Source organism: Echeneis naucrates, chromosome 14 (genome assembly GCF_900963305.1).
Source record: "Echeneis naucrates chromosome 14, fEcheNa1.1, whole genome shotgun sequence".
Taxonomy (NCBI): Eukaryota; Metazoa; Chordata; class Actinopteri; order Carangiformes; family Echeneidae; genus Echeneis; species Echeneis naucrates.
Genome location: NC_042524.1, coordinates 15328694 through 15345352, shown reverse-complemented (window position 1 = coordinate 15345352; position 16659 = coordinate 15328694). Strand labels below are relative to the sequence as shown.

Genomic DNA, 16659 nt, shown 5'->3' with positions numbered 1-16659 from the left:
ATGTCTGATAGGTTTAGATGTTACATGATCTCACTTTGTCTCTTGTCATTTAAACAGGGCCACATGAATTTTCCTGGTTTTACACTTTTCTCTTTGACTACATTGTATGTCAGCCCAGTTTCTGCTCATTCTCAATGCCGTCGTCAACCTTGCTCCAGCTGTGATGTGCAGGTGTCTTCTGCAAAATAGCCTCTACCTTTGCTGCGCTGCACCAAGTGACAGACAAACAAAGTTACTAGCTGGTGAACATAGTCGAGCAATTAGCAGCTGAAGAGCCAAATATTAGTTTTTCTGTATCTGCTGCAAATTAATACAAGAAATGGCCAACAGGTTAGCCCAAACTATTTCAAAAGGTTCTAAAGCTGTACATTTTACTGAGAATGTTGAAAGGAAAGCTTTTGCCACTGTAACAAATGGCTGTTAGCTAACACATACACCACCAGTCAAATCAAATATGTCAGTGTTTTGTTCACAAATATGCTTTTTTTTCTAGAAAATATACAAAGACTAGGTTTCATATGTCTAGGACAAAACTTCTACATAATTGAGTTAAGGCAAGACCCCAAGTATTACACAGGCACAGCTATGAATATGAAAACTTCATTTCAGCGGGATAGTAACCGAACAGTGAATTGATAACATTTTAAAGGTGGTGGTATTACTACCAAGTGGGTTGCTCTTGCTGAATTTACAAGAAGAGGCTGAAATTGGGCAGAAAGTGCAGAGAAATGTTTCCAGAAGAAGTGTTTCATCTCTCTTCCTGAGGTGAAAAATGTTCTCGCTCTCCGAGCCCGCACGACGGTGGGCCTTTCCCCAGAGTTCATTAATTAGTTAATTAGTTAATTAGTCTGAACAGATGGCAATGCTGCCCAAATCAGAAGGCTCTCCGGGCCCCGAGCAGGAGGAAGGTACGAGAAGGTGAGCCGAGCGATCTGAAAATTCAACTGTCATTAAACCTCTGAACTGAGCCGTGTGCAGGAGACATTTTCTCAACGTTCACCCATTTTACTGTGCGGCGGCACATATCATAAATTAGTAAGAAAATTGCAGGGACTTTATTAATGACATGTGTATGTGTCATGCTGGAATCAAAGCAGAAGGTGTTCGACCATATGCGAGGGTGCCGTGTTCACATTGCGGGAGCTTTTATTTGAATGAATACTTTGCATCACTGCAGATTTTAAAAAGCATTCCTGATGGTTTATTTTTAGACTGTTCCCATCTCCCCCCTTCTGTTTCCCTTTTCCCTCTGTCTCTTTATGATTCTCCCTCTCGCTCATCTGTCTCTATTCCCTGCTCTCTCTCTTCTTCCCTTATTCCTGACTCCCTATCACTCTCTTAAAGGCACAGACACTGTATGAAATGAGGTTGGCATGTGTAAGCTCCGGTGTGTGTAAGTACAGGATAATACTAAAGATTAGAACATTAAACTATTAAAATGCGATATGCTTTAGTTTCTCCCGTTGACTCAAATGCACAGTGTCAGAGTGGAATGCTATTAAAATTTCAGATAGATGGTGCATTATTCATATATATTTTTTATGCACAGTACACAACCAAGCAGAGCACACACTTTCACACAGTGCCACATGCACAGGAAGATATTGGTGTGCACGCAGGCAAACATGCATGCTTATGCTACACAAACACACACACACACACGTACACACACTGAGGGAGGGATAATCGCCTTAGTACAGTAACCCATTTAAAGCGTATCTGGGAGAGAGAGACAGAGAGAGCACACATTCGCCCACATACCAAAATTTTCAACAATGTTAAAGGAATCGAGGACACTGCGTCATCCCTCATAATCACTCAGCACGATGGTGCTCCACCTCAATGTTTATATATATACATATATATATTTTTTTTTATTTCAGTTTTTTTCATGACTATGTGTGTGTGCTGCAGAGTTGCGCCTCCTTAAACGTCTCCAGCATGAAACGTGGCAACAACGTCAGTGTGGATGGACCCAATTGAAACCAGGTGGATCCTCTTTTAGGAAAGCAAAGAAAGGCGACACTGAAGGAGCATTTGGATCATCGTGTAATTTATTGCCAAATTCAAAAAAAAAAAAAAACCCTATTTCAAATTGTGAACCACATGCTCAGTTTGTTAATAGTCACTCTTTGTCTGACAGCCATGAAAAAGCCCCCATAATGAGCTGAATTTGAGGTGGCTAACGCTGCAGGTCGAGGTCCTCGCTTTGCTAACCCTTAGTTCGTCCTTCTTTGTGCATCTCTCCACTGGCACAGTCAGTACATTCCAGTTCATGATGCCCTCTGCATACACTCACTGCAAATTTTGGATGGCACCCTAAACTATTCCCATTTCTCTGTTTGCCATTATTCTGATATGTTGAAACAGGCATGATGCAATAAACAAGATCTGATTACCCAACCTGGCAGCTGCAATGAATGACAAAGATAGTCTTTGTGCAAACAACTCCAAAAGATGATGCCAAATGTAAATACTTGACTCAACTGATATTCAGTAACACAAGTGCTACATATCGAGACACACACACACACACACACACACAGACACCCATACGTCGCTCAGCCCACGCTCACAGGCCATGTAAGCACTGCAAAGCTCCAACAGAATGGACAAATAGAATACACTAAGAGCAACAGACACCAAAGGCAGGGTGGTATTGTCTCTAACATCTCTTTGTGCACATCAACACAACAATTAATGAATAAAAAAATGTAATTTTGGGGCTAAGTGAGCACAGTAAATACACCTGTTAGTGCTTTATTAGGAAATCCTTGCTGCACAAATAACATTCAGTCAACAGATAATGGTATAATTGATGAAGACTGAGCAAATTTAGTGTAAGAAATGACAACTGAGGATTAACTAGACGTCATCGTGCATGACTTCAAGACTGAAATCACGTTCAAACTGTGCACAAAGGCTGCAATTATACATACACAACTCCAAGTCCCAGACCAGTAATATTATATAATGCAGTATAGTGTGTGCTATCAGGTGTTCATTAGACCTCTGGTACCTGACCTGAATCTTGACTCTTTGTAAGTCCCTGTCAGGTTCAGGGTTTCAGATATAGTTCTCTTTCTCATAACAGTTGTCACAGCTGAATGTGTCGACATCTATCATATGTTGCAGCCGTGCTGGGATGAGTTCAGTTAAAACCCAAGTAAAAATAAAACTAAATTACAGCTTTGGGTCAAGTTCAGGCGAAAAAGATGTAACAGTGCCAGTCAGGTTGAGCCAGGTCAGGGCTTAAATCTCTGGCACAGGTGAGGGCCCCATTTCCCAAAATTATCTCAAAGAGTGGCCTAACAGTATATCCACTTTTGGAGTTATAACATGGTTTGTCCAATCACTTTCTTAGACTGCCCTGGTCCCATTCTATAGTGTTTATTATTATTTTCCTTCTTGTTGATGAAATCCATAAATCATCTTCTACAGACCCCAAAACAATCTTTGATAAGTCTCGAAGCTCCCTGAGACACAACAGGAATTACATGTGACTACAGCTCCATGAATCCTGCCAGAGCTGGTCATTAAAATGAAAAGAAGTGGATGGGAAAAGCTAGAGGGACCCTGGAGCACTGTAATAGGTCACCAGTGCCAAGGGTGGGGTCTGGGTTTGAATGGATGTTTTTGAGTTTGTTAGGGTTAGTGTTAATGTTAAGATTCTTCGTTAAAGGTCACTATAAATATCCTGACACACACCCTTTTCATTTTAAGAGGGGCATTGTGAGGACTGCTGAAGTAATTCAAGATGAACAGCTGCTTTGAGTCAACAAACTCAAAGCATTCCACCACTGCTGTCATATGTCTTATAAAGTTGGCTGAGAGTAACACAAGATAAACCGTAGGAGCCTGCAGATGGAGGCGTTCAAATGTTTATTTCGAAGCATTCTGTGTTTCCGATTGATTTACGATCCGAACAAGACGTAAATCATATTGCCCTTCTGACGGATCCCTTTTTCATATATTTTCATATATTTTCATCTTTTTCATATAGGTTTTACATATGGACAGCACCATGTACCATTATTCCTATACATGATTTCGTAGAACGCATCTACGCAGGTATTTCAAACAACCACATAATTTGGCAAGCTTACCAAGCACGCCGAGTCGATAGTTCATGGTGACCACGATGACGTTTCCATATGCGGCGAGGACGCTGCCATCAAACATGTTCCCTGAGCCCTCCATGTAGGAGCCTCCGTGGATGAACAGCATGACCGGCTTCTTGCGACGATCCCGAATATCTGCACAACACACATAAAGGCGGGTTTCATTTGGGTGGGTTTATTCGTTGTTTGGCAAAATGATTTACTACACATTCTTTTTTAAGGATTTCTGTTTAGCTTAATCATCCACAAGCAACAGGTAGTGTACCCATGTTAATCCGACATCTTTAGATTTAGAAAACTAGAGCAGTCTTCTTAGTAAAAAGATCTGCATGGAGCATTTTCTAATCTCTAGCAGCCAGAGATTTGATGGAAAAAAAGAAGATGAAGATACTAAGCATGAAACATTTTCAGTAGACTGCCTTTAAGTTGGCAGCAAGTATTTCATGTCTGCCCCAGTGGGTTTATCCTCTGCATTTTATTCTGGGGTGTCTGATTCCCCTCTCCTGTGCACAGATTGTACATTCCCAGACTGTTATGCCCCTATATGTGTGGAGCAAATGGTGCAGACAGTTCTAAGGGCATCTCCGTTGTTGTCTTTGTGCCCATCATTGTGTTGCTATGGTTCAGCATGTGTGGGTGCTCTCCTGGACACCCCCCTCCCTTGCAGTATCTGTGGTAGGATCGGAGTGTCTGAGCGCGGATAAGGCTGAGAGAGCTGCCAGTGCAGCCCTGTTAGGCAGAGCGTCTGCACTGTGCAGGGCCTGTGGATAATTTGTATGAAAGCCAGACCAAGTGGAAACATAAATAACAGCCACAGCATCTGTTTACCCTGATGAGCTTCAGCACTCAGAGATGAAGAGACAGAGAGATAGGAGGAGAGAACAAGAGATAAAGGGAAGGAGGGGGTAAGACGGAGGGAGGTGGGAGATGAAAATAGGGCAGTGTGAGAGATATGACAGGGGTAGAGACATACATGAGAGGTTTGTACCCAAACAGGAGGATAGCAATGATGAAAAAATATGAAATGTTACCGAGCGTGGTACGGTAATGAACACTCAAATTCACACAGAATTCACATCGTACTCACTCAGACACACACAGACACATGCACAACTCTTGCATAGGCAGCTGCGATGTGGAGTCGCTATGGAAACTGCTTCTCGCTAATAGAACTGCACCAGCCATTCCATTGCACCGATTCACTGAATGCCTGTTGCCGTGGTAACAAATTCTACTCACGTATTTGCACACCCGCCTGCATCACCACCTGAATCTCAGGTTACACATGCACTTGGGTGCGTCACTAACAGTCGAATGTTCCCACACACACACACATACACAAAAGTGAACAGAGCGAAAAGGCACATATGGCCTCACACATGCAGACATCTTTCATGGATCATGCCAATGACACAAGCAGGCTGGCTAAAAATATGAATTTTCACTCATACACCCCGACATGCTGCTCTTTTTCTCCTCCTATCTGGTGTGCTCTGAACCTCGGCTGATTTCCCAGAGGATATGTAAACAAGTTCAATTATCCCAGCATTACCAGGACAGTACAGAGGAGTGACATCAGAAGGCCATCATCAGCTGCACTCACAGCAACACTCACACCATAAATCAAATTGTCAGGGAGAAACAAAAGTGACATGCAGCCTCCATTTTAAAGGTCCAATCAGTATTTTTTGCTTTCAATTTTTTTTTTTTTCACTTATGAAGACGAAAGCAATATGTAAGTAAGGACAACAAAAGCTGGATATTCTGCCAAGGTGAAATATCTTTTTCATGTTGAGATGTGTCTGATTACAGATCTGTCACAAAATCAGTCCTCTACTAATCAATGAGGGAATTTAAATGTATAAGACGGGAATCAATTAGGAAATACTGTCCAGACAGTGGGTCAAATTACTGGCGTACAGCAGCCCAGCAGCTGAACATTTTATTTAAACCATCCCATCATCTTTTTGATCAGTTTCAAATGCTGCCCTCTTGTCTGAGATGTCGATTTTTCAGAATTTGGTGTACAAGTTTTTCATTTATGTCTTGTGCTATGACTGCTCTTGATTCCACTAACACCTTAGTTAGGATTTTATTCCCTGTCTCTTTGATGGTTTCAACATATATAACACCTACATTTTAACTGTCTTTTTAATGTCCTGCGTTTTTATTGTTATGTGTTTTTATGCCACCTTGATAGAAAAACAATTCCTTCTCGCTGGACAATAAAGATACCCAGTTACTCACAATATAACAGGATCACTGGGAGTGACAGAGGAGTTTTGAGAGGTGGCGGGGTAACTCTTGGTTTACATTTAGGCCACAGATTGCGTCCTGAATAGGGAGCCTCCTTCTCAAGTTAGCTTTTGTTCCATTAGCCTTGACACGAAAACATATTTTCCCACTGAGGCTTTCTTTCATTGGTTTTTCTTAAAGGCTGAAACGTTCAGTTAAATGGACATCTAGTGTTGTACTGGGCAGAAATGTTTGAACAGCATCAACAATTATGTTGCAGTTGAACAACTAGCACACCAAAGACCAAGATTGTATTTAGGAGAGAAAACATATCTGTAGTCCGCCATGGTGCCATACACAGTCAGAGTAAACCAAGGTTCTTAGTTTAGAAAGTACATAGCAATGTAACAAAAGTCAACATCCCTACTTTTTCACTTTCATTTTATTTTTCTTCCAAATTTCATACTGTCAGTAACAGATTTTTTTTCTCAATAATTCAGAAACCCTGGAAAAATTAAAAAGCTGAAACTGAAATATTAGCTGTGTCCAATAAAGGACAGTCGTAATCCAAAAAAAAGGAAACTTAAATGGAAATAAAAATCCATTCATTTGGGAAAAAAAGATAAAAAGCTCATGCATACCTACAATGCTTTAATGAAAGGTGAAGAGGAAATGGCCCAAGTAGTGTAAAAGAAGAAAACTTCCCGCATACTATCTCATCCCTTGTACGCACTTCATTCTGGCAACATTCTGCGGCTTTAGACTTTTTATCAGGTGAACCTAAAATTAGCAATTTTCTAGATTTTATTATTCAAATAAAAACTGCACACATGCATGATATAGGTATTTCAGTGATAATACCATCATGTGGCTTGCTGGGTGACCTCTGGTGTTATTAACAAACTGAGGATAACGTTTGCATTTGCATCTGTGCAACAAAATTTGTTTCTAAAAAGAAGGTGGGTGCTGAGGTGAATGTAAAATGTAGCATGGCTGAAAGGGGCTCACCACAGACAGAGAGGTGATTAGGGTCGCAGGGTGAAAGTGTTTTACTCAGCTCCACCGCCTATATGGCCAACAAGGAGCTCACTGTCTGTCCTGCCTGCCCCAAAAACACTAGCACATTATTCACTCCCCTCCTTTCTACCTAACCTGATACTATCCCCCTCGATATCCACCTCCCTCCCTGACTTCTATCCTCAGGATAATGCCTTACCTCCAAATATAAACTGAGTGTTTTCTACCTTCCATTCCTGTGGTCCTCTCTCATTTTATTATGGAAATCTCCATTGATTTGAGCGTGTTTGGCCTGACTCAGCATTGAGCACCCCCCCCAGCCCCAACACACCCAAGAATTGCAGGGTCTTGCAATGAACTTTCAAAATGAAGATGCTAGTAATCGTATTTCACAAAAATATTTGGGAAACTGTCTCCAATCCATACCTGGGAAATTAAGTGAAGATTTCAGCCCCCACCCAAGCCCCCCGATCCTGTCAAGATCCATCAGGTTTCGGTGGAAATGTCAAACTCCACTCGTTTCCTTTTCATCCCCCTTCTCACGCTCTCTCTCTCTCCACATCTCCCTCACTTTCAAAGCTTCGTAAATGTCATTTCTTCATGCACTTGTCTTCATTATGACTATTTTCCCCTTTTCCCCCCTTAGATGCCCTCCTTCGTGCTCTCACCACGCTCACCTTTTTCTTTTTCTTTCATCTCTATTCTATCGTTCTGCTCCTCTCCTCGACAATGTGAATCCTTCTGTTTTCACCGTTAAGAAACCACACAATTGGATTAGCTACTTCTGTCTCTTTTTAAATCATACCACTTAGACATGCAATGGAGAGGGGAATCAATACCCAAATTGCACAAATAGCGCTGTGCTTGAGCAGATACACATGCACAAATGGAAATATAATGCACTTCATGTGTGCATAAGGCTATGTAATATATGTTATATATAATATATGTAGAGTGTACTTGGTATGTCTGGGCGTGTGTATGTAAACATATGCACATGCTGTCTTTGTAGATTTAAGCTGTATTATTAAAGAGAAGTGAGATGACAACAGTTCACAGAGGAAATTACAGAGATAAATGCAGAAGTCCCTTTAAATCACCTCTTCCTACTTAAAAATTAATGACAAATCTCAATAGCATTATGAAGGACAATAGCAGAGGAGACCACTTCATAAGGACTTTTTTTGTGATTTGTGTGCTTATAAAATCCTGAACAATGGGCAGTGTAATCTGCACACAGTGTTGAGTCTGAAATGATTATTAACACAGACACAAACACAACGCTTCCCCATGGAAATTCAAAAATGGAACACAAGGTTAAAAAAAAATTAAAAGAAGAAGCATGCAATTAAAATACCTTCATCCCTTGGTCTGTTCATTGTAGACTCATCGTGTTTTTTTGTGAGCGGACCTAAAGTTCAGAAAAAGGGGGAGGAGAGATAAAAGACAAAATTCAAAAAGACTGCAATCGTTAAAAAGGACAAACAAAAAACCAAGAAACAAGATAAAAAACAGCAAAACTTTAGGATACTATGCTCTGCTACGACGGTGTGACTGTACAGCTGGAGACGAAGTGTTTACAAGGATTACACTCTGTTTCCTGAAAAGATAACCCCCAAACTCATCTGTTTTAACTGCTTAGGATCTCGTCACAGACCGCCTCGTAAATAACCCCACAGGAGACCTCAAAATCAATAAAGAGAATCAAGCTATCACTCTATTTACTCAGGTAAAAAAACAAAAAACAAAAAAACAAAAACCAAAGGTCTGTCAAGGCGCACTGTATCGTGCTCCTGCTCCAGGCACAGATAGTCATTATAAATACATCTGGCCACATACACACACACTGTGCACATGTGAGGAACATAGAGCTGGCAAAAAACGGAAAATCTACCAAATTTGCAAAGAGCGAGCCATTTTTATATGTATATATACATATATATATCTCCTGCAAAGCTTTGTGACAGGATTCCCCACACCAAGGTCAAAGAGGAACTCCACATTAAGCTTTAATGGCTACACCAGTTAAATGCTCCATAGTGCAGAGCCAATAACAAGCATTTATCAGAGTGACCAACCAACGCCCTGGCACGTCAACCCCTGTAACTCTGAACTGATAAGGATCCCACTAATTTGTTTCATCTTGGTTTCTGTCAGCCAGCTTGTCCGTTGGCACACAATTAGGGCAAGTGCTTTTTTTTTTTTTGTTGTTCTTAGTCACCGTCTACCTGTTTTCACCAACACCATTACACACACTCATGTTGGTTCACCTGCCACACGCCAAAGCATGTGAAGAGCGTTCTTATCATCTGTTGCTATCCTCCTCGTACCCACCCAGCTCTCCAGTGGAGCCAGTCACTCATTCTGAAGAATACTCCATGTTGGGTTGCCAAGGGGTTTATCACTCTGCCAGTGTGCTGCTGACATGTCAGTTTCTATCATTCTGCTGGAAACCTCATAGTGAAGTGATGGCACATACCCTTCTCCTTTTCGCTGTGCTTTGCTTCTACCCACAAAAGAGACTCACTGCATCACTGCACTCTACAATTATAAAACTAAATTTTCACCCATCCTTCCATATGAATATGGTTTCCTGATATAAAATGTTTATCTTCTGTCTAAATGGAAACGGATCAATGATGAATGGATTTGCTGTGTCCTTGGAGTACCACTATGCAGGCACCGGATGCAGAGAGCACTTTCTGCCATAGAGGGAGATGGTACGAAAGTTGGTGTTGAGCTACAGAGCAGACAGGTAGACCAGCCGGTAATGGATAGAAAGGCGCATTAGCTCGCCATCTTGTCAGCACTTTACCACTACTTAGCCCCACTCTAAAACCACACCTCAATGCTTAATGGAGACTTCTCTGATTTCATTCATTTTCTAATGCCCAGTAAAGAATCCGCCTACATGTGAGGATAAGCCCCACCACACAGAGCACCACACTTTCTCCTCTTTATCTGACCAGCTCTTGCTGCACTGTGGTACTCTACTGTTTGCTTTAGGATTACTTTAAGTGTCAAGTAATGTTCTGACTTTTTTGTGTAATCTGTTACCCAGGGTATAAAAAGTCCAGAAATGCCCGTCATTGCTTTTTGAGCACAATGTCGAGGTTGCAAGCTGGTCCATGAAGCTGCACTACAGCACTGAATGCTAACATTAGCAGGCTTGAAAGACAGATTTATTTTGTGAAGCTAGTATTACTATATATATATATATATATATATATATATATATATAAAAACATCAATGCAAGAGCTAGATTGACACTCACAAGCTCACTGAACAAAAACTCTGCGGATCACTGAAGTCAACAGGATTAATCCTCTTGGGCTCATGGACATAATGAAATGATAAGTATAAAACACAAAAATAAAATTACATTGTGCCAATCTGGGAGATATGGAGATAACGAAAAGTCAGAGGATCACCAATGTCAGGTTCATCCTCGAGAGACCACGCATAACTGCATCATATTTCATAGGGGAGGCAGTCTGGACTGACCACAGTTTTATATGTGAGAGGCTTGGAAAAATCAAATCACAGAGGATAGAAATGTTTTGCCTGGTGAGTTTTATTGATTGCCTATGGGATAATAAATACTTTCATTGAAAGACTGCTAATGGCCATATGTAGGTTGTTGTGCTTTACAAAGGTTTTTATGTATTAAAAAAAAAAAAGAAAGAAAGAAAGAAAGAAAGAAAAGAAACCTGTAACAGATCAGTCATGCCAAATTCAAAGAATGTAGCCAAACCTTCTGAGGATCAAAAACATATATCCCCATCACCGCAGCAGAGACGTCTGCCAGTAGGCTCTGTCACATAATGTAATGGGCCACTGGTCAGTGAAATGCATTGGCCTACACGGGAGCATTTAGCTTAGGTTGTCCCAATACTGTTTGACCTAATGCAGCTCCATCTCTCAGTCAACAGAGTTTCTCTTCGGTTCAGTGAGCCGGTGGCCAGAGCGCAAGCTGTCTCCCGTCCCTTTCCATTTCCTCATTGCAGCAAACGGGATGAAGCTGCGGTATGTCATGTCTGTGGTGGCCTGTCCGCTTGACAAGGTGTCAAACATAGCTTTGGTTCAACCCCCTCAGCAACTAGGCGGCAGCTTCAAGCACATGCAGTCCTATCCTTCTGCTTTCGTCTACTGCGCCTCCAGCTCCATCCTGGTCTCCACTGTCCTGCCTCCTGAAATATGGTTTTTAATAAAGGCACGGTAAATGGCTGCTCTCGCAGCAATAAAAATGAAGGATCTCAGGCTCTTGGCTGAGGAGTGTCTTGAGAAAATAGGAATGCAGTGAGACAGTGCTCCTGCTAGCAGCCTGGCCACACAGGGGAGTGAGGGGTGAACACTAGAGAAGGAGGCAGGAGGCAAGAGTGAGATATATGGAGAGTATAAATACTGCTACAACATTTGTGTATTTACATTACTCCAAGAAGATATTTGTATTTCATTTGAGTTGAAGAAGTGACAGGCTACATAGCGGCCTGCGGAGGGGGTTGGTGGGAAAAGCTGATTTGCATTCAGAACAGTGACCCCTTCTACAGCCATCTGCGTAAAGATGGAGGAGAGAGGCGGAGAGGCAGGGATGGTTTCAGAGAGGAGAGAGCGGAGGGGTGAACAGATGCACGAAGAAAAGGGAGCAGTGATTTATTTATTTTTTATTTTTTTCGTCCAGAGAATAACGCTGAGAAAATATTCAATAGGAGTATTTCTAGGTCTGAAACAGACATAGCGGGATGGAGGAGGAGCACGAAGACGATTCATAATGCTGTACTCTGGAGATTTAATGTATCAAAATCAAGTCGTGCAGGCCAGATCTGGCGACAAACACATTTGGATCCAGGCTGTGTTTGAATCTGTCTGCATCTGAAACAACTTGGTGCCAAACGCAGCAAAATGTAGCGCAGACATCCACCGTGTGTACATCACGTTCCCTGGTACTGATTGAGTTACTTTTATGTCTTAGAGAAATGATCACCATTTTAAATGTAAAGTTTTTCTGATACCTCTGACAGAACTGCTTGCTTAACAGCATGTAAACAATTTGAGGGACTGTGTCAATGGTTATGTGTGAAAGATGTAGTGTTTGATATCAGGGGTACTTCACTCCCCCTCAGTCTCTATTTTCTTCTCACACAGTAGGCAGAACACATCCTTGGAGACTGCATCAGCCTTGTGTAAGCAGTGACCCCTGACAATAAGTGACAGATTCTGACAAGCAGACAAGACTACATGTAAAATCTGTCTCCCTCATTTGCACACCTTCTCTCCCGGGAATCACACGGGAGACTCTACATCATCCTCTCTGTGAGTCTATGACATATGTAGTGTACATCACACATATTGTATAGCTATTGTAAGTGTTCTAATTCTACTTATAAGCTGGTCTTTTGTGTTCAAAGCAGTTAAAATCACTTGACTTGATTGTTTGTTTCCTCTAAGGCTTTGGTGTCACACCACGACATCACTTGATATTTTACTAGCAATGAATCTGTTTTCAACTTTCTGTTGGGCCGTGGAGCATCAATAAAATAATTATTCTGCAACAGGGACACGATCTTGCTAAGCAGGGTAAGGCTTCAGCTGGTGTTAAAGTTAAAGCTTAGTGTTAAAGTGCAACAATCTTGTACACTACTCCACACTAATCCTAAAGTTTAACTTCATACATGAGCAGCACTAAGACATCACTGTGTGCTCATGAATCCTCTCTGGGAACTCTCAGGTGAGCGTACTAAGGTTTTTTTTTTTGGTTTTTTTTTTAAACATTGTATCATTATCTTTGCTTACTGTCATCAGGAGCATATGCTGCCTCCAAAGATACACTTTGATCCAGAGTTTCTTTCACCTGCCCATCTGCTTTCCCAGGCGCTCTCCACAGGATCATTAATGATGAAAACAGATAGCCCATGCAGAGGTGAAGGTTTTGCTTTATAGAAATCTTCTGTTTTTGATGAATTTCACACCAGGAGGAGGCCTTACCAAGGTTGACTTTACAATATTGTAATTGTTATATTCCTACTGACCCAGCTTCTGCAACAGCATTTGTTTTCAACCGCAGAAACCACAGTAGACGGGCATGAGGAGTAAGCCAGGCCCTGAATGGCCACTGAGGTTTAAAACCATGTTACTACGACTAAAAACAGAGTTTTCAGTTTTGCACACGGCAAATGCAAACTTCATAAAATAATTAGCCTATATCAGTTTTGATTAACAGTAATGCAATATGTGTGAGTGTGAGTGATAGTCCTTCAGGTGATGCCACTTGGTTTTTGTGCAGTAAAAGCAAACCATGTTTTTTTCTTATGGAACGGATCTGCAGTGAAGCTGATGTTGTAGTAGTATGAGTGTGTATATTACAGCGTTATAAGATGTCAGTGCATGATTTTTGAGATTTTTTTGTTGGCACTAACGTGTTCCTACCAGCTGATTATCAATAATGATGCTCCTCCTGCTTTTTACAGAGCTGAGTCTTCTTACTAAAGAGCTGCTGGAAGTCTCATGCTGGGCATCACAGACCCACACACTGAAGAATTGGAAATTAATTTATACTCAAGGGTATTGCTAAATTTAGTTTGACTGCTAACTGAAGAATGATATATTTATGAATATTCATGAGGGGTATAATGTAATATTTTAAAGGGCCGTTGTGTCGCTGTAAGTGTTTCTTTGCCTTGTGTCTCTCATTAGGGATTTTTGTATCGGTAATTTGATCTAAACTAAATCAAAGAACACATTTCTGGTTTGTCAGAACTAAACACAGGTGAAGAGCAATAGAGAATTTTACCATTTTTGTCCCTTCGTCCATTTTCCCCAGAGCAGTTGAACACATTTTTCAAGGACAGTTACATTACGTACTTGTTCTGAGAAGTTTTCACCTTCATAGAGTTACAGTTAGCAAGGACTAAAAGTACAAAACAGATGAATGTAAAGAAATGAACGAGGAATTAATAGAATCTAAGAAATTCATTCATTCATCTTCTACCGCTTGGAGCCAATCCCAGCTCACCCTGGACAGGTCGCCAGTCCATCACAGGGCCAACACAGAGAGACCAACAGCCACTCACACTCACACTCAGACCTACGGACAGTATAGCATCATGGTGGAAGGAAACCCACGCAGGCACAGGGAGAACATGCAAGCTCCACACAGAAAGGCCCCAGGGTGGAACCAAACCCACAACCTTCTTATTATCTATTGTGGGCCAAAAGCGCTAACTCCTATGACGCCGTGATAGTGCTAATACTATTGCTTTAATGAAAATACATTTATGGGTGATTTAAAGAAATTAGTGTTAAGTCAAGTTAAAATGCAACACATCACAGTGTGGCTCACTGGTGCAAAACTGAACTCGAGCCGCTCAGTTAGCAGTTTGACCTGCCTGATAAATGTTGAAAGTTACTAAAAATAAAAGTGTATTTCATATGTAGCAGTGTGGGCAGATGATTACACACAATAAACAGTGCAAATACGAATGTATGCAATACAAACCTAGGGGATTATGAGTGAATATATTTTTTTTGGTAATCTCCTGAGTGTCTTTTGGCTCACGTTAAAACTTCTCCTTCCACAGAATATAATCCTAATTTATTTATCAAAACCACACTATTACATTTCAGGACGAACTGACACAGACATAAAATTTTAAAAATACCTAAAAAGTAAAAGCTCTTTTTACTCTCTACAAGCAGAGTAAGTTCCTCTTCTCCTGTATGTTGTATTTGTCTCACTCACCATCTTCAATGGGTACGTAAATGTTGAGGTAAAGGCAGTCCTCGCTCTGGTTCTGAACGTAGGTTGCGGCGGCATCTAGGTTGTCTGTGAACCACACCGGCAGCATGATCTCTGGTAAAACCCCGTGCACATTTTGGGGACACACAGGTGCAAAATGGGTGGCGTTGCGAATCTCTTGCCAGGAGCCTGGAGCTTCAGGAGGCTGGAAGCGACGTTCGCCGATGGGTGCGGTGGCATATGGCACACCTAAGTACTGTTCCACTGGGCCCAAGATCTCATTGTTGAGCTCCTTCCTGATACCACGGATTTTTCCATAGCCTGTGGACACTATGGGAGGTTTCAGGTCAGCCCGTTGACATGAGGAAAGGGTCAGGTGCAGCACTAGTCCAAAGAGCCACACCAGACAGTGATTAGCAATCTGCTGAGAAGTATAATGATGCTTTCCACCAAAGCCTTGGTGGCTGGCAACATTGAAAGGAAAAAACAACATGTCCAAAATAAAGACTTGTTTAGTCATATCACTAGGACTGCAGCTGGGTTTTAACAAGGATCACAGACTCAGTGGGTAATGGATGGTAACAAAGGCAAAAACAGAGTGTGTAGAGAGGGACGGGTTAACAGTTTTCCGAGGGCGACATCGTGAGGAAGAGGGTCAGGCAGCATTCTCAGGTACACTCCGCGGTCTCATCTGTCTTCCTCCTCGGAAGGCCTGATGGGTCCAGAGCTGCAGTCAGCGAGCCAATTACACCTGGAAGACACAGACAAGTTGCAGGTTTGAGTCAAAGTGCGTGACTGGGAAAGGTGTGCTCATTCGACCCTGCCAGTGTGTTAAAAAAGAGGACAAAATGGGTGGGCAGAGTTTAAACCGAGATAAGGCTGCTGTTTGCTGAAAAAAGAAGGGACAATGACATTTGGTACAGTGGAAAAATCCCTCATAATGCATTTAGAATACTCCTAAGGGGTCTATATATGTGATTTTTTTTCACCAAATATTGCTAAATAAAATGCATAAAATTTCATTGAATAGGAAAACATGTCTTTCCTTTACAACTGTCATGTAGCAAACTCTTTTACTGCTCCTACCATGCAGGGTGATTTATTTATTTATGTCATTTATATTTTATTTTTTATCATGGCAATTTCATCTGATTGCAAAGTAAGTGGCACCTGTAGCTGCATTTACAATTGCTCTTCAAGATAAGTAGCTGCAGAGTCCCATTTTTCTCCCCGGGAATCGCTGTCTCGGATCCAGATTGTGAAGCTCATTTTACAGTTTACATCCAAATGTGTCCAAAATTCAACTTTCGTTAAATATGAGTATAACTATGTACTTCGGATCTGCAAAAGCAGATTGTGTGATGTTTCCCAAATGCATTTACAAATAGAAGGCTTCATTTAGTTTACTAACCCTAACCAACTGTGGAGAGGGCCAACCATAAGTAACCATAAGCATAACTTTGGTAAATTTAACAAGATGTGATCCATTACCATGAAGAATACTTTCTTTATTTTATTTAGCCTCCTATCAGAAAAATTAGACACACTGG

The 16659-nt window shown here is 41.4% G+C and overlaps 1 protein-coding gene across 1 annotated transcript in view; it reads right to left on the bottom strand.

Moving 5' to 3' along the window:
* nlgn2b (neuroligin 2b) overlaps positions 1-15629 on the bottom strand; it is a 29191-nt gene extending 13562 nt beyond the window's left edge. The window contains exons 1-3 of the mRNA XM_029518881.1: positions 15113-15629; positions 8731-8784; positions 4107-4256 (exon numbers count right to left, since the gene is read on the bottom strand). Coding sequence (XP_029374741.1) covers positions 4107-4256; positions 8731-8784; positions 15113-15629 — 721 coding nt within the window. The remainder of the gene's footprint in view (positions 1-4106; positions 4257-8730; positions 8785-15112) is intronic.
* Positions 15630-16659: the final 1030 nt, after the last annotated feature.